The 25,289-nt window shown below is 42.4% G+C and overlaps 1 protein-coding gene across 6 annotated transcripts; it reads left to right on the plus strand.

The window, feature by feature from the left end:
• Positions 1-207: 207 nt before the first annotated feature.
• Positions 208-24,591, plus strand: rhot1a (ras homolog family member T1a). 6 transcript variants are annotated; one of them, XM_084072314.1, is made up of 21 exons: positions 208-631; positions 2,581-2,639; positions 2,930-3,011; positions 3,205-3,248; positions 3,358-3,411; positions 3,624-3,676; positions 4,858-4,966; positions 6,617-6,718; positions 7,018-7,116; positions 7,501-7,609; positions 8,145-8,265; positions 9,955-10,039; positions 10,157-10,302; positions 10,883-10,983; positions 11,343-11,473; positions 12,527-12,610; positions 13,126-13,248; positions 13,761-13,963; positions 16,037-16,159; positions 21,512-21,658; positions 24,354-24,591. In XM_084072314.1, exons 1-21 carry the CDS (start codon positions 595-597, stop codon positions 24,469-24,471), a joined length of 2,130 nt encoding a protein of 709 aa, XP_083928440.1. In that variant the 5' UTR covers positions 208-594; the 3' UTR covers positions 24,472-24,591. The 6 variants fall into 6 exon arrangements, with proteins under 6 accessions (XP_083928440.1, XP_083928441.1, XP_083928442.1 ...); XM_084072315.1 differs by lacking the exons at positions 21,512-21,658; positions 24,354-24,591 and adding an exon at positions 19,214-21,278; XM_084072316.1 differs by lacking the exons at positions 16,037-16,159; positions 21,512-21,658; positions 24,354-24,591 and adding exons at positions 16,733-16,819; positions 19,214-21,278.
• The last annotated feature ends 698 nt before the right edge of the window (positions 24,592-25,289 follow it).

The following is a 25,289-nucleotide window of genomic DNA, read 5'->3' on the forward strand; positions in this document are numbered from 1 at the left end:
CCATTTGGCTATTGTGAGATTACATGATATTATCATGAGATTACATGATAAACTAACAGTTAGGTTATCACATGGCCATTATAATGTGTAATGAAATCACAGTTCATTTTGTTAACGCCAGAGGGCAACTAAAGGCATTTTTTATTTCCCCCCCCTCTTTTGAAACACCAGGATCAAGTTTGTCCTTCACGTGTCGCCGTAGTTGCCGGGTAGCGGTGGACCGGAGGTCAGGCGTGCGCGAGCTTGAAACAATCCTCTGCGAAATGCCGTTGAAAGTTCGTCAAAGAGACCCTATAAACATCATACTAATAACGAACCAGGGCTTTTAATTAAAGTCTCACTGGCCCGGGTGGAAGAGTCACGCGTTGTGGAAGGAACGAGTGGGAAAAGGAGGCCCACAGTTAAAGAGAAACCTCCCCTCGTCCCGTTTGTCCTTAAACCAGAGATTGTGTGACATCCAGACAGCCAGCGGTGTGAGCGCAGCGCGCAGGCCGGAGTTAGTGCACTGGAGGACGGATTAGAAAACGTCCAGAAAGAAGCACATGAAAGGATAGGATCTAAGACCAGTGTGGAGGAAGAAACAACGTTGAAACCATGAGGAAGGACGTGAGGATACTGCTGGTGGGGGAACGTAAGTTAAACCGGGTGGAATGAATAGATGATTTGATGATACACACTGATGTGTTAGCGAGGATGCTAATAGCTCTTACATACTAGCGCAAGGAAGGATGTAGCTTGGCTTGCCCCCCAAAAAATAACAGATCTACAAGCTAACGCGTCGCGGTGCAACGCGTTGTTAGCTTGTAGATCTGTTATTTTCGGCAAGGCAAGTGACACCATCATTCTATAGGAGGGGTATTTGATTTCGATGTTTTTTTTTCTTCCAGCACATGCAATCAAATTGTGTAACCGTATATTGTTATGAAATGTACAGCCCAACACTTTTTTTGATTGAATACTTAATTAACACTTTGCAAAAAAAAAGCACAGCACAGCAGTTCAAGACCTATACAAAAAGATGCTAAAAGGATAACCCCCCAAAAAGCCTATGGCTTATTTCCATTGAGGTCCTGTGTATTCATCGAGTACCATCATGTCATGATAACATCACACCCTGATCTCATCTACTTGTTATTAATGTATTTTCATTTATTGGAATACATAACTTGCAGTGTCGCCCTTTATCTGGTGCTGATTGCCAAAATAGTACTTTAAAGGTGTTAATGACAGCACACCACAAGACAATGTCATCATGGGTTCGGTTTCAGCAGTTTAACATTATAGGCATTTCAGGCAGGTTATTAGACCACCCACCACAGCACGATTAAACCATGCTTTGAGCTGCATTGTAACATTTAAAGCTAATGTGAAGTGTAAATGGCTTAAATAGCTTTGAATATAAAAATTCAAATAGATCAGATTAATCTCTCAGTAGACCCAACACAGTTATTATGAATTTGAATCAGAAGTTGTGATCATGTGTCAAACATATATGTTGACTTAATTGTTGCATGACTGAAGTTCAGCAATGTCACATCAAAGGCTGTGGTGGTGGATCTCCCCTGCCCTGGTCTGTTTCCATACCCTCCCCTGGTGTGTTGCTCTCTTTCTTTCCAGTGTATGTTTGTCTGTACTATTTATATACTGTATCAGTTGTGGTGATACAGCATGGCCTACATAGCCAGATTCTGCTGCTAGCATTGGATGCTTGGCGGTGAGGGGTGGCCAAAATGCTACGTGCCCCCCAGTTGTGTGCTGGAGTAAAGTGCAGTGTCGTCAAAGATCTAGGGGTTGAAGAACGATATTTAAAACATGCACGTCATTGGATATCACATTCGTTGGATACTATACTGCTAGTGCAGGTTGGAGACCAAAACATTTAGCCTGTTTTAGGATTGTAGAGCAAATGTAATGTTGTTTTCTAATGCAGATATATGTACTGTAGAGGCATGGCAATACCACTGCAGCATTATATACACAATAACACTAGAATTACTCGTGTCAAAGTAAAGTCTGTCACAATGTACGGACGGCCACAGCTGAATGGTTAGTTAGCCCAACTAGGAGTCTAGGACTCGGGAGGTCTTGGAGGTCCCGGAGGTCCCAGGTACAATCCCAGCCCTCAGCAATGAGTCGAATTGTCCCTGAGCAAGACACTTAACCCCTAATTGCCCCCCCCCCTCCACACTCCTCTGTGGGCAGCACTCAGCTGGGCAAAGCTGAACACTGAAGTTCCCCCATGGGATGTGATCCGCACTCCTCTGTGGGCAGCACTCAGCTGGGGGATGCTGAAAACTGAAGTTCCCCCATGGGATGTGATAGGTATAAAAAAAATGCCAGCCCTGCCACCTTCCTTGTTTGCAGCCTCAGTCAATATACTCTCCAACACCTTGACGCTTAGCCATCACAACACATACATATGTAACCCTCTCCAGGAGGTCTTATCTGTGCCCTGTCACTCATGACATTAACCAGGGAGGTCAGAGAATGTCCCCTTCTCTCTACAACATATGCATTACTTCAGGTCATAATTAAATTATAGTGCACTCGCTGATGCCGGTTTGTCTTGTGTTTACACAGCCAAGGTGGGGAAGACGTCCCTGATCATGTCTCTGGTCAGCGAGGAGTTTCCTGATGAGGTAACTATGAATGGATCAACAGAATGCTTTGAAATGTTCTTAAGATAGGTCTGTACATTTCCACTTATATATAGTTTGTGCTGAATTCTTTTGAAATGTTTTGCAGAGAGGGAAAACAATGCATTATTTTCACCTAAATGTTTGTTATTGGTGTGTGATCTGAAAATGCGTCATGGCTATTTCACATCAAACTGTTCATTTTGGTGATGCCTCATTCATACAGTTTGATGCTTTTCTTCATGGTAAGAAATTGACCTCTCTGATGTCCCTCGATGTTCGGTGTATTCCAGGTTCCCCTCCGAGCTGAGGAGATCACCATTCCAGCTGACGTCACCCCAGAGAGGGTCCCTACACACATAGTAGACTACTCAGGTAACCGAAACCAGCCATACCACGAACACGTCTTTCTGCCTCATCACACCTTAGGCAGAAATCAATCAGTATATATCCTCTGTCTAGATAATAGATGCACAACAGTGTAATGAATGAATGTGAATGTTTGAAACTTACAAGGAAGTGTTTATTGCGTACAATTCTCCACTCACTCCCCTTATTGACTATACAGAGGCAGAACAGTCAGAGGATCAGCTCTTTCAAGAAATATCCAAGGTTGGTCGGAATTTGTCATAACCTTACCTCTGTCCCAAAAGACTCATCCCTGGTGTGTGTTTAAAGTACATTACTGTTCGGGCTAATGTAGTCTTTTTCCTCTCTACAGGCAAACGTTATTTGCATAGTGTATTCAGTAAACAACAAGAAGTCCATTGAGAAGGTGAGCTTAGTGTTTATCAATCTGACTAACCCGGTCATCCTGCTACATGTTAAAATATTCATTAAAGTGTGTCTGACTTACAATATGAATATGTTGGTGAATCATTGTCGACCTGTCTGGCAAATTAAATTAAGCACACAACTTTGGTATGTTGGTCATTAATATCTGTGCCAGCTTACAGTGCTTTATGTTGTGGTGTCTTGTTTCCACAGGTGACAAGCCATTGGATTCCCCTCATAAATGACAGGACGGACAAGGATAGCAGGTGTGTTTATGTCACCTTGTCACGTAGTTGTGTGTTTGTGTGTGTGTACCGTATGTGTATGCATGTTTCTGTCTGTTCCCCGTGGATCAATGACAGCTGGGCTGCTGGAACTCTCTTGAGACTTATTGAGTCCTATTTATGTTTACATGGTATAGTATGCCTTGCTAAGGCAGCTACTGACCTGGTTTTCACATGCCTATGAGTTCTGTCCCAATGGTAAACTTGCCTCAACAGAGAGCATGCATATTAGTTCATGTGATTCTAGCTTATGACTACAGCAACAGGTTTTACAGGGTTTCATGCAAGAGCTGGATATTGACTCACTATCTTGTACAGCACATAGTATGACAATTAGCAATGTCTGACACCTTCAGTCACAAAAACAGATGTTATAAGATCTGCCAAATAAGTTGTAAACATATCCTGTGTATGATTGGGACTAGGGGAACAATTTACTGTACAGTTACAAGTTAAGGCATTTAGCAGATGCTATTTATCCAGAGCATCTTACAAACTACAAAATAGTAAGCGGAATGAACCCACGTCAACCAACAATAAGTTAAACAGTCAAGTAATAGAGTGCTACAATTAAGGACTACAAACTTAGCATATATCTAACATGCTTATCATCAACAAGCAGACAGCAAGCATCTAAATAATGCAGTCCGTGCAGATTACAGAACTCACCTGTACAATGAATAGTAGTGCATTGAGGACTGAGATTGTTAGATCAAGGTTATATACAGTATATGTAACCTTATCCTACAGGACAAGTAGAAGTGGGAAAGAATAGTTATCACCTTTTGGTTGTAAATAGAATTAAAAGCATGACAGACATCCATGCTATGTCCAATATTCACTTACTGAGTGAGTTGCTATATGGCAGCAACAAAAATATCTGACCTGTATCTACTGTATGTATGAACACACTTTGGAAATTGAGATTTTTATGACTTATGATATATGTTTATCTATATGTATAGGCTTCAATGTTCCCTGAATGCCATAATTTAAGGGTTATACTGCAGCTTAGACATGGTTTTGATTTGTCACTCTGGATTTGCCCTAGAGGCAAATCACAGGAAGCAATAGTATGAATGGCTTTAATGATAAGCCCTTCAATAAAAGAATGAGAAAATATAATAGGAGGGTGATGTATTAATACGAGGTGTTACTTGCAGGGTGCCATTGATCCTGGTGGGGAACAAGTCAGACCTGGTGGAACACAGTAGCATGGAGACCATCCTACCTATCATGAATCAGTACCAGGACATTGAGACCTGTGTAGAGGTAAGCTGCTATATATAAAAACACACACTTGCACGTACGCACCTCCCGTATGGGAACGGTCGCAAACAACTTTGCGGAGGCAGGCTTTGATGAAGCATTTGTGAAAGATGAAATGAATGACAAATGAAATACGACTCTGGTTTGCCATGCCTTGCCCCGTTCACAATCCGACCCAGGCGCATCGACCGGCTAAGGGCTGGTGCGCAGGACAGATAGGTCCCAGGCTGCTGCTTGGGCTGCAGGCCAGCAAGTACCGACTCCTCTTACAGTCCACTGACTGACTGGTTAATGGGTTTATGTTACTGAAGGCTGTGCTCTAAGGCCATGACCTACTGCTGAGATGCAAGACTGTAATGGAGGAAGCTGTGTCAAATTCAAGTTTCCCCTCCGTGTTATGTGAAATTTCATTGGTGGCGCTTCCCTGCTGGATTAGTTACCAGACTAAAAGTAGGAGATGGGGACTACGTGAGGCAGCAAATGTGTACACACACATGCACGCAAAAGCATGTGCACACGCACACAGAGTGGTGAGTGCCTGGGGACGGATGCACATAGAGACACGTCACTGTGTCAGTGACGTGTCAATCAGTTTTACAATCAGATAACACCAAAGTCCTCTTAGACCTCTTAGGCCTTGTGTCCACCAAAGTATTTTTCTGGAGGCCAGTGTGTATTAAGAACTGTTTTCAACGGTGCATATTTACACTATGAAACAAACTGCAACGGCACAACGAGGTGTTGAGGGTCTATACTGCACTGTGCAGTGCAAGTTTGACGTTTATGTGATTGCAGAGAGTTGAAAAATGTTCAACTTTGGGTCTTGTCACAGTCTCTTTTAAGTAATAGCTGTCCAATCACAGTGTAAGAGGGGTGCACCACAACAGACCAGCTATCAACGTCCTACAAGTACAGTGGTACTACTCGCTGAGATTTTTCTTTGTCAATACAATTTTATTTACCAATATAGACAGGCGGGTCCATCCTCTGTCCGTACAAGCCTTCCCTTCACCCAGAGCAAGTACTCTCATCTTTACTTCTGCTATGAGATTTTGCCTGACAACCAGTTTCTCAGCTGAAAGATCACTCTGCCTACATGGTGAGTGCTTCCTACTGGAAGTGCCCATCCAGCACTTCTAGATGGGCGCTGAGAAAAAAAAACACATTGGTGCACACAAAGCCTTAGTCCTGTTTTCTCCCACCCTTCCTCACCTTTCAGCAGCCAAGCTTCAATTAAGCTTAATTTAGTACGGACCAAAGAGCAAGGTTGTCCATTCTGTGCACCTTCACTGTGTGACATACTAAGTAAAACATTATGAAGTGTTGATAATGCACACTTCAACTGTGGGTGCTATGTTACAAATGTAGCATAGCTTAAAGATAGAACCAGCACACAGAGCAATTGTTCAGACATCTTTTATTGAGGAACAAATACGACATTTTGATACATAGTGAATCTTCTTCAGGTCAATTAACCTGACGAAATGTTGGCTTATTTGTTCCTCAATAAAGAAGTGTGTGCTATAGCTCGGTTTGCAGTTTCTATCTTTAAACTACTATAAAGCATACATAAAATCTCTGTATGGTAAAGTTTACTATATAGAGAGGCTAACTTTGGACTTTCTATTTACCACATGTCTCCTGTCTTCTCAGTGCTCTGCCAAAAACCTGAAGAACATCTCTGAGCTCTTCTACTACGCCCAGAAGGCTGTTCTGCACCCCACTGGACCCCTGTACTGTCCAGAGGAGAAGGAGGTGAGCCCTGAAGATTGATTACTCTTTATTGATCCTGCGGGGGAAATTCAGTTGCCAATGAGATCACGAGAAACAGCTGTGGCCATGACATCCAGGGTTCCACTCTACTGTTTTGAATACCAAAGAGTGTCCTTTTACAAGAGCACTCCCTAAATCAATTTTGTGTTTACAGGAATTTATCGATTTGTATCACTATCCTGCAATTTCCCTTTTCTCTCTCTTAAGTTATTGCTTAACTTCTGAGTGACCTGCTCTGTGTTGTGTAGCCGCCCAGTAGTTTATGTGTTTCTGTGTTGCAGATGAAGCCTTCTTGTATCAAGGCCTTGACTCGAATCTTTAAAGTGTCCGACCTGGACAATGATGGCATCCTCAATGACAATGAGCTAAATTTCTTCCAGGTAACTTCTTGATTTTATATCCTCCGAGTGTGACTTGTACGTGTGTACGTTGGCTGTGTGTGTACTTTGGCTGCAGGAGTGTGAGCCTGGGCCAGTGGCACAAGTGAAAGAACCTGCTGATTTGCTTCACACCTAAAAAAAAAAACGTGTTGAAAGGAGGTTGGGGGGATTTATCAGGCAGGTTTAGACCTGAAACGAACCTCGAAAAATATTATAATTTTAAGGGTTATGTCCTTATATGACATCACATACTTCATACATGCACTTCCGTTGGAGGAACTGTGCCGTAGCTGTCTGACATTTAGCAAGATGAATTGTCAGTTTGTTATGTGATGTAATGTGGTACAGTAGGTGTGTTATATACGTATCTCCATGTGTATGTAGAGAACGTGTTTCAACACGCCACTGGCACCCCAGGCCTTAGAGGATGTGAAGAACGTGGTGAGGAGGAACATGAACGATGGAGTCAAGGACAACGGACTCACACTCAAAGGTCACACACACACACACACACACACACACACACACACACACACACACACACACACACACACACACACACACACACACACACACACACACACACACACACACACACACACACACACACACACACACACACACACACACACACAGTTCATTCACGTCCTCTACAAGAGTGGTTCCCAAACTTTTTAGCTCGAGACCCAAAAGAGAAATTTGATGTCTCCCCGGCGCCCAAACTAGTGAAAATAGCCGTACTTGCAAGTTGTGAGCTTGTCAATCGGTTATTTTCACTACCTCTCAAAGATGTTTTTACAATTATAGAATGTCTTTGATTTCATAATTGCATTTCATAAATTATTTTTTCATAATAAATAAATAAAAATGTAGGATACGAAAAAAAGGGATATTTACTTGTGACCCACAAAAATGGATCCCGGCGTCCCACTGTTTGGGAAACACTGCTCTACAACATCATAACTTCAGAATGGTCACGTTTTTCCCTGTGTGAATGACCTGACCCCGATCTCCTCTGCACACCGCAGGGTTTCTGTTCCTTCACACACTGTTCATCCAGAGAGGCCGCCACGAGACCACCTGGACAGTGCTGAGGAGGTTCGGCTACGATGACGACCTGGAACTCACACAGGAGTATCTGTTCCCCATGTGAGCCGCGCCAGGGTTTTCTTTTTCTCATTGTTAGATGGAGCACTTTGTGCAGTAGAGAGAGTCAGGAGAGATATGCGAGAGAGTCTCGGCACACTTTATAAGGCATTGACATGACGGATTGTAAATTTAAAAGTTAGTGATTGAAAGTCAAAGGAATCAAGCAGCCACTGGTAATGGCTGCAATGCGAGAGGCATCAAAACCCAAAATTGATTGGATTTAGTATCTTTAAAGGAATAGATAAATGTATATTTATATATATGTATATTTGGGTTTGATATCACACTATGCCATGATCAAATAGCAGAAATGATAATGCAAAAGAAAGCATTCTGTTCACCATTACTGAACTATTTCTTTACTGCACTGTGCCACCATATTTAGGAAATTATGAAGATTGGATCGGGCCTCTATCATAGTATACTCAACATTAAATTACTTAGTAGGCGCTCCGTTCAGTGAAGTAAAAAAAGCGTTTTATTGGTCCGTGGCTGACCCTGATGAAGGCCAAAACGTGTTCTTTTTTAGTTCACCTGATTCTCTCGCTTTGATGTCAGCCTACTACAAAGGGAAGGAACTTAAATGCCTTGACCTACAAATGAACCCTCTCCAAAGAGCACCCGTTTCAGTTTCTGATAATTACGGACCCACGGAGGAGCTCCCCCGTCTCTTAATTTAACATTAAATTACTTAGATCGAGGGCAAAAACACAGCATGGGGACATCCATACATGACAGTGTGAGTAGTGAGTACATTGTGGTACCTCGTATTTGATAATAAATAGAAATAAAAAGAATATTAGAATACAATTTAATTTCCCCTCAACACGTAAGGCCTGTGTTTAGAATGAATGGCTTCATCATCATCACACTCAATATCTTTTTTTTGTCTGCTTACGAAACTGCAACTGGGGCCCTAGCAGGCACAGACTACAGCTGAAACCACCTGCAGCCACCACTGTTAACACTACTGCATGTGTAATGCCATTGCTGTACGTGTAATGCATTTATACTCTTGCAAATACCTCATCATCTTTCGAAATTAAGTCGTATGGACTGTTGAGTACTTGAGTTAGGCCTGTTTATAGCAATTGCCTTACTCCATTGCAAGACGTCTGCTGCTGTTTGCTTAATATCCTTAAGTGATTCACTGTCGCACTGTTATTCATTTGGCTGCTGGCAATCTGGGAACCCATCGTGTTGTTTTTTTCCTTTCCCTTGAGTCAGATGCAGAGCTCTGAATCTGTCTTGAGACTGAGAGATTAGGCTGCTGGTGATGTGTTGTGACTCGTACTAAGGCACCTAGTCCCAACGTTAACGGCAGTTTAGCCTCAGAGAGACTTTGTGTTGATCAGGAATGTTGGCTTGTACTGTATCTGTATCCAGGGTTTGATGTTCTGGGGGGATAGGGGGGAATCCATGCCTCTGTTTTTGATATCCCCCTGGTCATTCTTTTGTTTAGCAGGTTGCCAAACCTGGTCTATATCTACACTCGCTAGTGGTCACTTTTTCTCCATTGGCTGGTCCTTTTGCGTGACTTTTTCCTCATTGGCTGGTCATTTAGCCAACGAGGGCTCAATGTCCTCTCAGAATATGGGATCTAAAGGCAACCTGCAATACTGTGTTTGGCCACTGTCATATTTCTCTTGTTTTTTAACAAATGGAACCCTGTCTGTATCTGTATACCAGGCTCAAAGTCCCCCCAGACTGCACCACAGAGCTCAACCACAACGCTTATCTCTTCCTCCAGAGTGTCTTCGACAAGCATGACAAAGTGAGTGAGTCAAGAATGTGCTTTAATATTTATGATTTGAGTATAGAAGTCATATCATGGTCTCTATTCTGTAATTCAACGACCACGGAAAAAATGTGTGTGTGTGTGTGTGTTCAGGACAGAGACTGTGCACTGTCGCCTGAGGAGGTGAAGGACCTGTTCAAGGTGTTTCCCCACATGCCTTGGGGTCACGACGTCAACAACACCGTGTGTACCAACGACCAGGGATGGATCACCTACCAAGGATACCTCTCTCAGTGGACGTAAGAGAGGAACACACGCACACACACACACACACACAATACAAAATGTGTCAAAGATGATGCATTATATACTGTACATGTGCTTTATCATTGGATAAATCTCAATCTCAATGATTTATGTACAATGACAACACAATAGTGATGAGCGGGTCGATCAGTAACCCGCGGGACCCGCAGGTCAACCCGCGGCGCGGGTGGGTCGAGTCAGAATTTCAGGCAATTATGCGGGCTGTGGGTGAGCGGGTCAGCCGCTCTCACACGCAAAAAAATAAAAAATAATCACATGCTCTTGTTTTGTCTGTATTCCTAATAAGAATAAGAATAATAACAATAAAACAGTTTGAATATACTTGGGGATTCTTTTCTGACCATGATTTTACAGAATAAAAAAAAAATCGCGGGTCGCGGGGCGGGTTGAGCCATAGATTTATATATGGGTTCGCGGGGCGGGTTGAGGCGGGTTGGGTTCCGTCGCGGGGCGGGTCATGAAAAAACCCGACCCGCTCATCACTACAACACAAGGTGCACACCCACTCATACTTTCTGGGACTTATGGCTTGCCCTGTGTCTTCTGTTCCAGGTTAACGACATACCTGGATGTGCAGCGCAGTCTGGAGTATCTAGGCTACCTGGGATATTCCATCATCTATGAGCAGGAGTCCCAAGCAGCAGCCATCACAGGTAAGAGGACATGCCAGTCCTCCATTATGAATGGTGTTTGTCCTGTCCAGTAGGGCAGTTCCAATAACAGAATCATGTTTCGGTCCAATGAATGCATGTGTATTGTACCAATATTAACCACTTTCAACCTGGCCTCCCTAATTTGGGCGTGTCATTATAGACACAAAAGAAATATAATATAGGGTTTAGGCCGGGGACCTCTATTGAGCTGATCGAGTTGTTCAAAAACAACCTTTATTGCTTGATGTGCATACAGCTTTTCTCCCCAGATAGTTGGAATTTATCTTACCTTTATTATTCATTCATATTCAATTATTGCTTAAAATTGTCTGAAAATGTGTCTTAATCCTCTTCCACAGTAACGCGAAACAAGCGCATCGACCTGCAGAAGAAGCAGACGCAGCGCAGTGTCTTCCGCTGCAACATCCTGGGAGCGCGGGGCAGTGGCAAGAGTGGCTTCCTCCAAGCCTTCCTGGGCAGGAACCTGCAGGTCAGCAGGCAGCACAGATGCTTCTTTTTATTTTACGTTTGTTAAGATCCCTTGTATGCCACACCACCACGGCTCTGGATTTCAATGACGTTTAAATGTTGACTCTTGCCTGGTTCCTGAATCCTTGTTTGCTACCTAGTTGCGCTCATCCTGCCCGCATGAAACATAATAACTCCAAGTAATTAATGCGTTGTTCACGGCTTCACGTTAGTGGCGACAAAGCAACAGACTTCAAGGTATTTTCAATGGAAGCTGGCGACATGAAGCTACAAAGCTACACTTGCCGGAAGTTGCAACTGCCCACTGGGTGGCTCGCTCAATGTTTTTAAGCGCACCAATGACGCACTGAAGCATCAAACAATTTTTATGTTTTTGTTACACCATTTCTACTCCCCTTTTCTCTCCCAACATTTGCTCTTCCAGTTTGTAAATGGAAGAAAAACTCATTTTTGCCAGTAACCAATTAACGTTTTGTAGTTTTTTTGCCACTAATGTGAACACATTACATTACAGTCATTTAGCAGACGCTTACAATAAGCTTCAAAAGCTTCAACGGTGGTGTTGCCCTCATCAAAGGCTTGTCGCAGGTTGGAGAAACAACCGAGCCAATCAGTGCCTTTGCCGCCAGGACAAAAGTCACCAGGATTTATCCGGGGATGTATCCCTTCCAAAAAAAGCACACCCAAAATGACTAGGTCCACCATAGACACTAGGCTGAAGGACAAAATGAAGGGACATCAAGAAATCGTCACAGAAGCCAGAAATATAATCATGGTGAGCTCTGTGAGCTCGTAGATTGGCCATTTTCACTGGCAATGACATGCCCAGAATAAGGAGTTGGGGACACTAATGTTAATACGCACGGAACATCTCTGCTGCACTTAACTTACAGCCCATCTCACTCCTCAACCAACGTGGATGATTTGGAACTGAGTTTTGGCTGATGTTTGTGTCAAGTGAAGTCTGCCTATGGAGGTAACGCGAAGATGAGGGTGGAGGAGGCTATAATGGATGTGTATAATTGATTTGATGTTGATTCTTTTTCATTCGTAGTGGCACAGGAGGATCAGAGAAGACCATAAGTCCTTCTACGCCATCAGCACCACCTATGTCTATGGTCAGGAGAAGTACCTACTGGTAAGGGCAGGCAGGGAGGGTATCTGCACTTAATCCTTTAAGACCTGAAGCCGATTCTACATGTCTCCTAAATCCCAACAGTTTTCTGAAAAACGTGTGTTTCTATATCAGTGGTGCTCAATCTTTTTCATGTCAAGAACCCCCCAAATTATATGTATTTGGCCGCGGACCCCCATCAAAATATTTTGTTCCAGGGACCCCCCAGAAGCAAAGATTTGAGTTAAAAATATTCGCTTTAAAAATATATATATTCAAAGATTTGCACACATTTTCACGAATTTTCAAAAATAGCATATCTACACGCTCGTAGCGTGGCACTCGGTGCCGCGCTATGAGCTTGTATATCTGCTATTTTTGAATAGCCAAAGTGTAAAATAAAGCTTTTTAGCTCAAATCTAAAACAGTTCCAGGTCTTAATGGGTTAAGATCACTGTTACAGTCATATCGTCTTGCAGTATTGTGCTGTGTTGTAAATGTTTTCTCTCTCTCACCTCCCTTTGGCACGCACACTCCAGCTCCATGAGGTGATGCCAGATTTTGACTTCCTGTCAGATGCAGATCTATCATGTGACGTGGTTTGCCTGGTATACGACGTCAACGACCCTCGCTCTTTCGACTACTGCGCCAAGGTCTACAAGGTGTGTGCATCAAGAACGTCGACAAATGAACAAATGCTCGCACACTGATGGGCTCCATTTAAAGAAATATGTATTGCACCCTTAAAATTGCTGTGACGTTTCGGGCTACATGCCCTTCATCAGACTGATTGACGTTGACATTAAGAACGTCGTCATGGTATGCTTTCAGTGACAAGTCCATTTAAATTGTTTATGAATCAAAGGGACCCAATTTGGTTCCAATTTGTATACTCTTAAATGAACACTTAAGGCCTTTACAGTGTATATAGCATTCCTCATTCAGCCAGTTTAGCCAGTGGTTTGAATATACAGTGTCTGTTTTTTATGGGAGAAAAGATTTCCCCAAAAAGGGACAATAACGGACTGAAATGCTACGTTTTGACCTTAACACGTGGCTCTGCAACGATTAACAAAGAGTGAAAAAAGGTACGATTGCATCCAAGTTGCATGACGCTGCCAAGTGAAAGGTTTTCGGCTTTCCTGAGTAACATTTGACGCTCTGTGTTTGGCAGCAATACTTCATGGACAGCAAGACACCGTGCATGGTGATCGCCAGCAAGTCAGATCTCCATGAGGTGCGCCAGCACTACCACCTCGCGCCGCTGGCATTCTGCCGCAAGCACAAGCTCCACCCGCCCCAGCCTTTCACCTGCAACACCGTAGACGCGCCCGGCAAAGACATCTATACCAAACTCACCACAATGGCCATGTACCCGTGAGTAGTAAACCTTCCCGTAACCTGCCCTCACTTACCCTTTATCCTGCTTTTCTTATCTCTCATCCCTTTCTGACTGACCGGAGACTCCCATACTGTATGTGTATACTGTACATACCACTGCATGCATCATCACCTGTGCGTGACCGTCCTGGCATACAGGGCCTTTTTATTTAGCAGTGAAGCTTTGCCCTCAGCCATTGATGATGTACGTAGTCAGGAAAACACCTGACAAAAATGCTGGTTCGTTTTTGGTTGTGTCGGATTAAGCTCGACTGTTCTACCTGGTCCATTTGGCAGGTTAACATTATTTTTAAAAAGCCAGTAAAATTAGGAAAGAGGCTGTTAGGTTTCAGGAATCCCAGCAGTTTCTGAGTGGGGTGTACTTGTCTGATAGTTTCCAGCACAATAGAGATTGCTTTGTTATCTTTGGCCTTTTGGTTGCACGTCGATATTGTGCCAAGGCGTTCATGATGAAATCTGCATAAATACCGTAGCTCTGTTAAGTCTCACAATAAAGCTCCCTAGTCCGTTATGCGTGTGCACGCTAGCTATTGACATTGTGCCAGTCCAGTCCATTGACTTCATCCAGCTTCTGGAGTCTGGAGAGACTTATTAACTCCTCAAAGCTTTCTCATCGGATTACACTTCAAAGTAGATTAATGAGAACAAAATTGGACACACCTGTTAATCTTGGCTTAACAACTGCACAAATCCTCTTATGTGCGATGCTAAGACCATTAGATTTCAGTGTGATGTGGAGCAGGAGTAACGCGTCTTTGCAGCAAAGCAGGGATTTAGAGGAAATCACTTGGTCAGCTCCGTAATGTGACTCGAGCAGGCTGGCTTCCAGTCGAATAACCCACCACAACAGGAGTAGCTCTGTTCATGGCCAAGTTCTGCCTTAGGGTTAGTGATATTTTTTGGTTAAAACAAAACGTTATTTGTTAAAAAGGTTAAAGCTCTATATTCTGATAGTAATCATTGCTGTATAGAGTGTTTGTTCAGTCACAGGGGGCCTCCCTGTCTCTCCAGCTCTTTAATAAACAGATAAATCATTTTCAGGTAGGTGACAACATTTCAGACAACCAGGAAAGAGTACCCATTTATCAGCTTAATTTTTATAGTTTTCCAGTTCCAATTTTGCCTGCTCATTTATGTGTGTCATCACTTCCAATTCACTTGTTTAATCTGTATTCTGACTGAGTTCTATATCCTAATCGGATAAAATTGGTATCCTGACCTGAAAATGCTAAAAAGAGCTGGCGAGACATGGAGACTCCTGTTACTGAACAAACACTCTATACCAATGAGTACCATCAGAATATATAGCTATTTAACACTTATTTTAACCAAAGAAAATGACTTACCCTACCTTTAAACATTAAATGGATAAATGACGTGCATGTCATTCATTTAAACAGGATAGTGTTGAGTATCAGCAAATTAAGCTAGGGCAGAGATCCAATACAGGTCTCTAGCCAGAATCGAACATTGCGATTATGTGGTCAGCACACTATCTGGGCAGCAACCGGCATGCGCTGACTTTGAATCAAACTAGAGTTTCAATCGAGTGTCTACAACGCAATGATTGTACAGTCAGTTATAGCTACAGAGAGGAAATATTTATCAAAGTATGTTTTCAGTGCATTGATATAGCCTGAAACTTTGAGGTCTTTATTCTTTAGTATTAAACTGTCTTACATGTTACCCTTAGCGTTAGCCTGGTCTCATTGACGCTTTCCCCCTTTTTGTTTGTCGCTTTCCTTTCCTATATTTCTCATTAAATTGACTGTGATCGCAAAGGTGCTTTACAGATCTTTTAATTGTTGATTGTTGTATTTTTTTATTTACTTTGATGAAAGTAATATTTAAGGATGAACAAGCTAATGGCAGCAGTATACTATTTCTACTCTGAACATGATCTCTCTTTTCCCTGACCGGTATTTGGCTGAACATTTGTCAACCATAGACGAGTCTTTGACCTCTCTTTATGTAGGCATATTTATGTATGTTTGGGGATATGCGTGTGTATGTGTGTGCGTGCGTGTGTCTATGTGTGTCTCTCCGCAGCCATGCCCGTCTACGCTGCATGTGCACCTGCAACAGGTGCACCTATTGCCTGTCTCAGAACCTCCTCAAGTCGGAACTACTGCACAGTATTAAGGCTCAACTCCGCAGGGTCGTTTTCAACAGGTCCATTATTACCTAGAGATCGCCCCCTAGTGGTTTAACATAGCCTCTACCTTCCTCTCTCTGTCTCTATCCTTTGGAGTGGCCTGCTCCATGGGTTTGGGCCACAGAGCCACCTCTCTAACATGAGCTCTCTCTTAACACTAAGTAGTTATAATAAAAGCTCCATTACTGTCCCTTAATGCTACTTGTTAGTCTGGTTTACTTTGCATATCCACTACAAAGAACAGGAGAACGTGGAATAATAATTCCACTGGCTGCAGGGGGTTTGATATTTCCAGAAGATTCATTTTTTGCAGAATAGCTGTTCTAAAATAGTCCAAATGGGTATCACCATTGTACAGCTGTCCAATCGTAGCCGTCCAGTTAATCGCTGTTAGGGTTTATTGGTTTATAATAAAAATGTATTTAGCAAATTATGAGGAATTTGACCTGGCCGCACCAGGTGCTGCGCTGAGGCTCCGGCCACGTCCTCCTGATAAGCTGAGAGCCACCCTGGGGTTTAGGTCAGGTTGTGATTGAGTGTCCCTGGGGGTTAGATCAGGTTGTGATTGAGTGTCTTGGTCTCTGCCCCAGCTCCACCCCACCCACCTCCATTCTGTCCAGCCTGACAAAGGGCAGCCTGACCAAACTGCGTGAGCTAACACCTCGGCTACTGGCCAGGTGAGGGAACAGTGTGCGGTGATGTTTGGGAATCTGCATGAATACTGCACGATGTCCTAACCACTTTCAAACTCACGTACTACTTATTCATTATAGGCATGTCATTATAGGCCGAAAATTCAAAACTAGGTCAAATAGCCGATCGACAAGCTCACAGCACAACGGGTCGCATTGCGACGGGTTGTGAGCTTGTACATGGGATATTTTACCTATTTTTAACATAGGTTCACATAGGGGACCGGAATCGGTCCCATCACATTTGTAACTCAACAAATGGAACCAAATGGACACGTAAGGGTCCATTTGTACACACTCAGAGTTACAGACCTGTAAGGGTTCATTTGGAACCCCCTACAGCAGGGGTATTCAACTAGATTAGGCAGGGGGCCACAACTGTAAAATAACTTGGAGTCGGGGGCCACACAGCGCAAATGTGCGCACACAATTTGCAAAATTTTTCGGGTCTAATTCGGGTCTAATTCGGTCTAATTCGGGTCTAATTCGGTTCTATTTGACCAATATAAATCAACCTTTTTTTGGGTCTAATTCGGTCTAATTCGGTTCTATTTAAGGTTCTAAGTTAAGTTCCAATGAAAGATGGCCTTTCAAGAACTAATGAAGGATAAATAATTTGTACTGTTTTAACTTTGATAACATAAATCAAAGTTAAAATAAATAATAATTATGAAAATTTGGAATATGGCCAGGGGCCACAAGGAAGCTCCTCGCGGGCCGCACGTGGCCCGCGGGCCGCCAGTTGAATATCTATGCCCTACAGGAATCGTGAAAGGGAACCGTTAAGGAATCGGACCGTTAAGAGGGAATCGTAGGGTATGTTAAAATCCTAAAGGATCCCAACCCTATTACTTAACCTTTTTGTTATGAAGAGCAGACAGGCAAGGGGTTGTACTTCTGTATAGCGAGGATCCTGGATGTCTGTGAAATAATACAATAGTTAGAATAGTTAAATCAGAAAACAGTGAGTTGGGCGCTCGGGTGGCGCAGTGGTAAAGTCACTGCCCACCACCACGGAGGGTGTGGGTTTGAATCCACCGTGGTGCATCTGGCTTTGTCGAGCGTCTACACGAACACAATTGGTCCGTGTTGGGGGGAGGAAAGCTGGGCGGGGTGGGTGACATTGGTCATTGCACGTACTCCTACGGACTGGGGGGGCACCTGTCACCAGGGAGTGTTAGGCGGGAGGGGTAGGACGAAGGCTCTACGTCTTCCTGATGGGGGCTCCTCACTGGCAGGTGAGTCAGTAGGATACAACAGCAGTGACAACACAGAAATGTGTGTGGGGAGGAATCAATTGGTATAACGACTAAATTGGGGAGAAAAGGGGGTAAAAATAATTGAAAGAAAAAAAAAACAGTGAGTTGTTTATGGATTCTGCGTTGGCTCTGGAACAATATGGATGATCCAATTCATCATTCTAAGACTTGGAAATATATAAGAATTGCACAAAGACATGGAAAAGTAGTTTGTACAGACTTTAAGCCTCCATACTATGGCTAATTGTCATAGTAGTCCAGCCACTAATATAATTACATTGAATGGTTATCAAAATATCAAAACCATTGAATAGATTCAGTGTTCAGGGCAAAACAAGTTTAATTAACAAAAATGGAAACCATTTATAAAACCAAGTGTAGGAACCGTGTGTAACCAGGGACTAAACCAAAGTAGAAAGCCATCTGCCCCTAGATGTCACCTGAGGTGGATATGCAAATCGTAAATCTTACACTGCAAAAAAAAAAAGCTGCATAGTTTGCATAGCGAGTGAACGAAACGCAAAACCACAGCTCTGTAGTTTTGGTTTGTGCTTTGTCACACTCGAGCTGAAACCCTCATTGATTTCTGCATGTCTACATGTTTGGCTCTGTGATTTCCTTAATCATTATAAAAGTGTTTTAATATCTTCTTGTGCATACTGCACTCATGTCTCTTTGCTATTTGACCACCTGCATCAATAATAGAAACAAAGTGCATGAAATGATTGCCTGTGACGTTTTCAGTCTTGGAAGTTAATCTCATTCAATTTCTTACACTAGAGTCCAAACCCACAAGATAGGTGTTTTTACTTTTGAAAAAGTCATTAATGTCTTAGATGCCTTCGTCAATGTTTACAAGAGCCAGTGAGCTTCTTGATTAGAGCACTTTTTTAATACATTTTAATTGCAGTCAGTTGTGACAGCCTTTGTTATTGTCTTCTCTTGTGAGTTTAGACTCCAAAATACCCTAACAGATTTGTCTGGTGTTTGCATGAAATACGAAATCAAAACATTGACGTTGATGATTTATAACTGTACCCACCAATCACCCTTTTAATTCCATGCTGTTCTTCCATGTTGTACCGTTTCCTGTTCTTGTTTTTCCCTCCCCTCTCTGTAGGTGTTCACACATGCATGTTTGGTTGCCTCTTTTTCTCTTCTTCCTGCACGTGTCGACCCTGTGCTGATACTGCATGTGTCCACCCTGTGCTGATTATACAATTGTTTATCACCTTGGGACGGGACGATAATCGTTATTTCCGTTAATCGTGATAAAAAAACGTTCACAATAATCGTATCGCAGAGATTTTAATTTATCGTGAAAGTGTCCTCCGTCATACACTACTAGGATGAATTTGTTTTTGTTGACCTGCAAATTCAGTACCATTGGAAGTTGGAACCTCTATACCCTGTAAAGAGCGCATTTGGTACACTCTCATTTCACTCTACACAAATCGATTTGCCAAAAATAGCAGATCTACAAGCTCACAGCGCGTTGTGAGCTTGTAGATCGGCAACTTTTGGCGAACGTTGCCCCCAGAATGGGGACGTTCAAGTGGCTAACAAAAGTACCATTTTGAGTTTTAAGCATATTTTGATTATCACGGTATCGTAATTATTTTTGCCACACTAATCGTAACGTGTAATTTTCATATCGTCCCATCCCTTATCTCTGCATGCCTCATACAGTATCTTTCTAACTGGCTTTCAGTACTAGCCACAAGGGCTTGCCTTGGTCCTCAGCGTGATGTCGCCATCTGTTGGTGGTAGGGGGTAGGTGCCAGTCCCTTGCAGGCTGCAGAGTAGTAGTGCTTGATGTTTATACAAGGGGAAGGGTGGTGGCATAATACTTTAGTGTTGAATGGCTTACTTTGAATGAAGTTATTTCGTGCGTGAACTGCTTTTTCTTGGATTTGGCCTGCTACATTCACCTAGTGATTATGAGGCCTGCAATGGCTTGGTTAGGAAAAAACAACAACAAAACAAAAGTAAAATCTTCAGGTTGAGCACCCAGACATGCCCAGTTATTGCCGTGTCCTGGTGATGTCTTCTTAACCTCCGGGAGTTAATGATTAATAGCATGCCACTAAACTTTAGGCTAATTTATACTTTGTAAAAACGACCACATCATTAAAAAAAATTACGTTTTGGCGCATTTCGCATTGACACTTTTTCAGGTAAAAGTAGAATGTTTTTGTCATTCAGAGTGGTCATTTAATGAAGTATAAGGTCATACACACCACATTGACAGCAGTTCTACTGTAAATGGGTTTGGCTGGCCCAGAATTAGGTTCTGCATTTTTAGTAATTGTTACCTGTTTGCACGGGTTAGGATTCACAGTTGGGACAATGTGGAGGCACTAGACATTAAATCTCCAGTTCGTGCTCTTACCCAGACCTACATTATGACAACATGGGTTTTAATGCGGCTGATCGAGTCATCTGCGAGTCATCTGTTGCATTTATCTTTCCCTCCCTGTATCTTGTCTATTCTATCTCTCTTTAATGTAGTGTATACTCAATACAAAAAGCAGAATAGCCCTCAGAAAACGTATCTGTGCTTATCTTGCTTTACATTTGGATTTAGTGAATTTGTATTTATATTTTGCTCCAATTTATAGCCCCTAACTTTATACAGTGTCACAGAAAATATTACTAAGCAGCATAATATAATATCTAGTTAGCTAGCCGAGCGATCAGAACTATATGCTACAGTAAAACATTCCAGTGCCGTTACTGTATATCATGGTTCTTCTGATGAACTATACCATGTTTTCTTTACAATAACTAAAGAAACCTTGAACCTTGTTGGAAAGTGTTGACCAATCAAATTACTTGACTGCAACTACCGGTAACTGTTGTCTGGATATTGTCTCTGACCACGAACCTTGATATAAGAGAACATTTACTTCCCCTCATAAGTTAGGTTCAATAGTCCAAACCACTTGTAGCTTGAAAATAGTCTTTAAATGTACAGGATCAATACGTAGTGCAACGGTTACAAAAAAAGAAAAGAAAAATACTGTCAAGTTTCAATCCACAATTACGGATGGTAGTCATTCATTTGTCAAAAAGCCCAAAACAAACCCTGCAGCCATCATAAATAACAGACATAAATTTGATTAGATAACCATGTGCTCAGAGCAGCCCTCAGATGTGGCTGCCATGCGGTGTGTACAGTCGTTGTGTAAATGAGGTGTGTATTAGCCTGGCTGACACGGTGTGTTTTGTCGAATGCTGTTTTATTTGACCAGGAATTGATTTGGGCTCATGGTTTGTGTTGTCAGGTGAGGGGGGTTTGGGTGGAGGTTGACGTTGCCTACTGTATTCGTGTGTGTGTCTGTGTGTGTGTGTATGTATTCTGTCCTTGCCCGTGTTGGGTGGGTGTGCGTGTGCGTGTCTGTGCGTGTACTGTAAGGCTGCGGGGCTGGGTGGAGGGTGTGGGGTCCTACCTGCTGGCTGAGGAGGATTTCAGCCTGAGTCATCAGGTTACAGCCATCTCCCACGTAGAGGAATCCATCTACATGGAGGCCTCTGATAAACCACCCCAGCCTCCTCCACACAGGTAAAGACAGACTGCAGACGCCAGGGCCAAGGACACCTGTCTGTGTGTGTGTGTGTGTGTGTGTGTGGGGTGGGTTTGTAGTGCTGCAACTACTGATTATTTGCTTAGCGATTAATCAAATTTATTTTTTCATAATTTGTTTTATTTTTCTATATATCAACTAACCGACGTGAAAAGACTAGATTTTTCATAGAATGTGAAAATAGCCGATCTACAAGCTCAGAACCTGTCGCAGAGTGACACGTTGTCACCTAGTAGATTGGTTGTTTTTGCTATTTTTAAAGCATTTCCCCCAAAAATCGATTATCCTTGGTAAAATCGATAATTGATTTTATTTCGTTTTTTATAATCGATTAAATGTATTACTGTCGCACCCTGGGTTCGTTTTAGAGAAAGAACATTATATATCTATAAGGGAGCAAGAGAACGTGTACATGTTAGTGAGAGGCGGTGTGCGCTGGTATGTGTGTGGGAGAGCGAGTGTGTGTACATATTGTATGTTTGTTTATTTTTGAGTGACTGCAGCATGGTGATGATGACTAGCACAGACTCATTTAATTGATATAAGAGGAGAAGTGCAACTAACTTATAGTCTGCAGTGCACTTTCACTTGTCCTGTAGGAAATGGTCCAACTTCCCCCAGGTTTCGTTAACGTCATCTTTTTTTATTGAATTGCTTTCATTGTGTTATTGACTATTTCAGTTTTGTTGCTTTCTTAAGGACCATACCGTCATCGCTACATGTGAATGTCTGTTCACATCATGCAACTTCAACAGCATATCGTACATGGACGTTGACATTTTTGCATGACTTTTTGTATGTCTTGGCTCCTGATGAAGGTCCCCGTTTGACCGAAAGATTGATTAACACAAAGTAGAGAAAAGTGTGTGGCACATTTTCTGTTTTGTTTTGTTTTTGGCATTTTATGCTTGGATAGATCAGTTTAACTCATTCACTGCCTAGAACGACTAAAACGACTTTTGTCCCATTAAAAAAAAGACCCAAAGACCAAGGAGATGTGATTTTTCGAAGATCTAGACTCCCATCCACTTCCTTGTTAACTTAAAACTTAAACATTCTGTATCTCGGCTCCTGAGTACTTTTTTTTTCCAATGAAAAATCTTGGCAGTGGGCAAACGCGGCCAGAAATAATTCAGGCAGTGAATGAGTTAAAGAGACTGGAAACCAAAGGCAGAGAGAGAGATAGAGGAGAGACATGCGTGTCAAAATGGGGGTCAGATTCAAACCAGGGACTCGCTCTCTCTACAAGGGTTATGGTCTGTTCACTAAACTGGCTGATTCACCCAGTTCCACACCCTTGCAATATGAATGTCTGTGAATGGGGTTGAGAAAGGACCAAATATAAACATATACTGTAACACAATATACAGCAATACAAATACAACCACGTCATTATACAAGCGACCTACAAAAGAACGCAATTTTTAAAAATTGATCTGGGCTTAATGGAGTGAAAACAGTCTGGTACTCAAGCTATTTATGTGTTGTCTGTTTTGTATCTATTTTTTTATTGACCTATTGTGTCTGAAATAAAGTTTAGATATATATTATGAATGGACATTGACATAGTGACTCCAGTATGGTCCTGCTGATGCCAATAGGCTGAAGTTTCGCAGTGAGGCTTGGTATCACATTTGTGTTTTTAAGATGGCTATATATACAGTTAATGTCTGTGTTGGTGGCATTTGTTTCAAGAGAGGTACTGCCGGTGACAAATAGTACAAGTGAGTGGCTGGCTCGTCTGCTTGGCTGCATTCAGGTATCAATGTAGTACATGTATATGGGACTGCTGGTATGGAAAGTTGCTGAGCAAAGTTATCATTTGAGCTACCGAGGGTACGTAAAATGCTCTTTCAGTCTCATCATTCCTCTCATGCTACATCATTTCCTCATTTCCACCATCACTTCATCGTAGTCTGCAGTGTGCACAGCTATGTTATACTTTAGTTGTTGTGAAAAATGACTTGTTGTCAAAAATGATGCAGAAAATACACTGTTTTAACATATTTTCAGGGGTTGAAAAATGTCATTATTGTTGAACGACACATCGAAAGGGTCTTAAAGATAAGCCAGCTGGCATGAAATGAGAGGAAACGTTTCCTAGCAGAGGTGTTTCTGATATGAATATTCCTTTGCAAAGGTTTGAAAAGTTTCCTCTGTTCTTTTTGCCCATCTGTGTATATTAGCTCGGTTAGAACTTTGGCCTCTTTGCCTCTGTCTCGCCGTCCCACAGACAACATCACTCCTCTGTTCACCCCTGCTGCTTCGCTGTGCTTCATCCTGCTTCCCAGGCCAAATGACAAAAGAAAAGCCTGTTGCCTAGCAGGTGTAACAGAAACAAATGTAGTAGTAGTTTTCATGCTGGAGAAGCAAGGCCTTGTGATGTAGGGCAAAATATATATCTATCTATATCTATATCTATATCTAGATCTAGATCTATATATATATATATATATATATAGGCACTCCCTCTTTGAAAACCTTTGATTCATGGGAAATGGACCCCGCTATGAGCACCTTTTTGTTTCAGGAGGTTTCCATCTGAGACAGAACTGGACTTTTTGTTTTGTCATTTGGCAACTGGTCCCAATTTAGTTTTACAACTGATTTTTTTTTTTTTTTTTAACGTTCTCTTAATCTCTTTCTCCCTCTCTCCCCTTCACTCACACATAGGCACATGGCTCAAGCGGACGTGAAGAACTCTACATTCTGGCTCCGAGCGAGCGTGGGCGCCACCGTATGCGCCGTGCTGGGCTTCGCCATGTACAGAGCGCTGCTCAAGCAGCGATGATCAGCCAACTCAAAAGCATGAGACAAATACTTCCTCCTCCACCCGCATTACCCTGAAAGACTAAGAGACAACCGAACCAACCAACCCCCTGTGGCCTCAGGCACACCTCATCCCCCCCCCGCCCCCCGCCCCCCCCCCAAAAAAAAAAAGAGAAAACAGACAAGACGGAAACTATAGATTCATTTTTATATACATTTGAAACTGAAGAACAATGTTTATTTGTAACTCATGTTTTTCCTCTTTTGTTGATTGGGGCATGTAAGAGGTTCTTTGCAATATCAAGTAACAAAACATTCAAATATAACTGCAGGCATTCTGGGTTATGTTGGTCTTGTCTAGTCCAGGTCAGACATTAGTAGTCACTGGTTGTATTAACAGATGATTGTAATCCAGACGTTCCCCCCCCCCCCCCCCCCCCCCCCCTCAGGTCAGTATTATTATTTAGATGGTTGTAGATCAGAGACAGAAGAGGGCAGCCACACACAGATACAGTGAAAGGGACTGCAGTTGTCTACAATTCCCCCAAGGTTTTAGGATGGACTCCCAGCTACCGGATGAGGTCACTGAAGGTTACTTTGCCACGGTGAATGACCTGCAGCTCTTTACACTGCACCTACAGACACACAACACAGCAAAGCCATTTTTTAACAGCATAAAGTTCATGGGTGTTGTGCACATTTCTTTTCTTTGAGATTAATTTATTAACCTGTTATTTTTTTGTCAATGTTTTGTTTTGAGTGTTCTTTTTCCTTTTTTGCTCTGCACCGCATGACACAAATTATGTCATGTACTTTTGTATTTAGTATCATCAAACTGTC

The sequence above is a fragment of the Gymnoscopelus microlampas genome (assembly GCF_963454915.1).
Source record: "Gymnoscopelus microlampas genome assembly, chromosome: 11".
Classification (NCBI taxonomy): Eukaryota; Metazoa; Chordata; class Actinopteri; order Myctophiformes; family Myctophidae; genus Gymnoscopelus; species Gymnoscopelus microlampas.

Bases quoted from the DNA above. Each gene is read 5' to 3' on its own strand.
- rhot1a (XM_084072314.1), top strand. From the start codon at position 595: ATGAGGAAGGACGTGAGGATACTGCTGGTGGGGGAAC. The intron at 10,303-10,882 runs GTAAGAGAGGAA...CTTCTGTTCCAG, and splicing joins GGATACCTCTCTCAGTGGAC to GTTAACGACATACCTGGATG. The intron at 21,659-24,353 runs GTAAAGACAGAC...ACTCACACATAG, and splicing joins CCCCAGCCTCCTCCACACAG to GCACATGGCTCAAGCGGACG.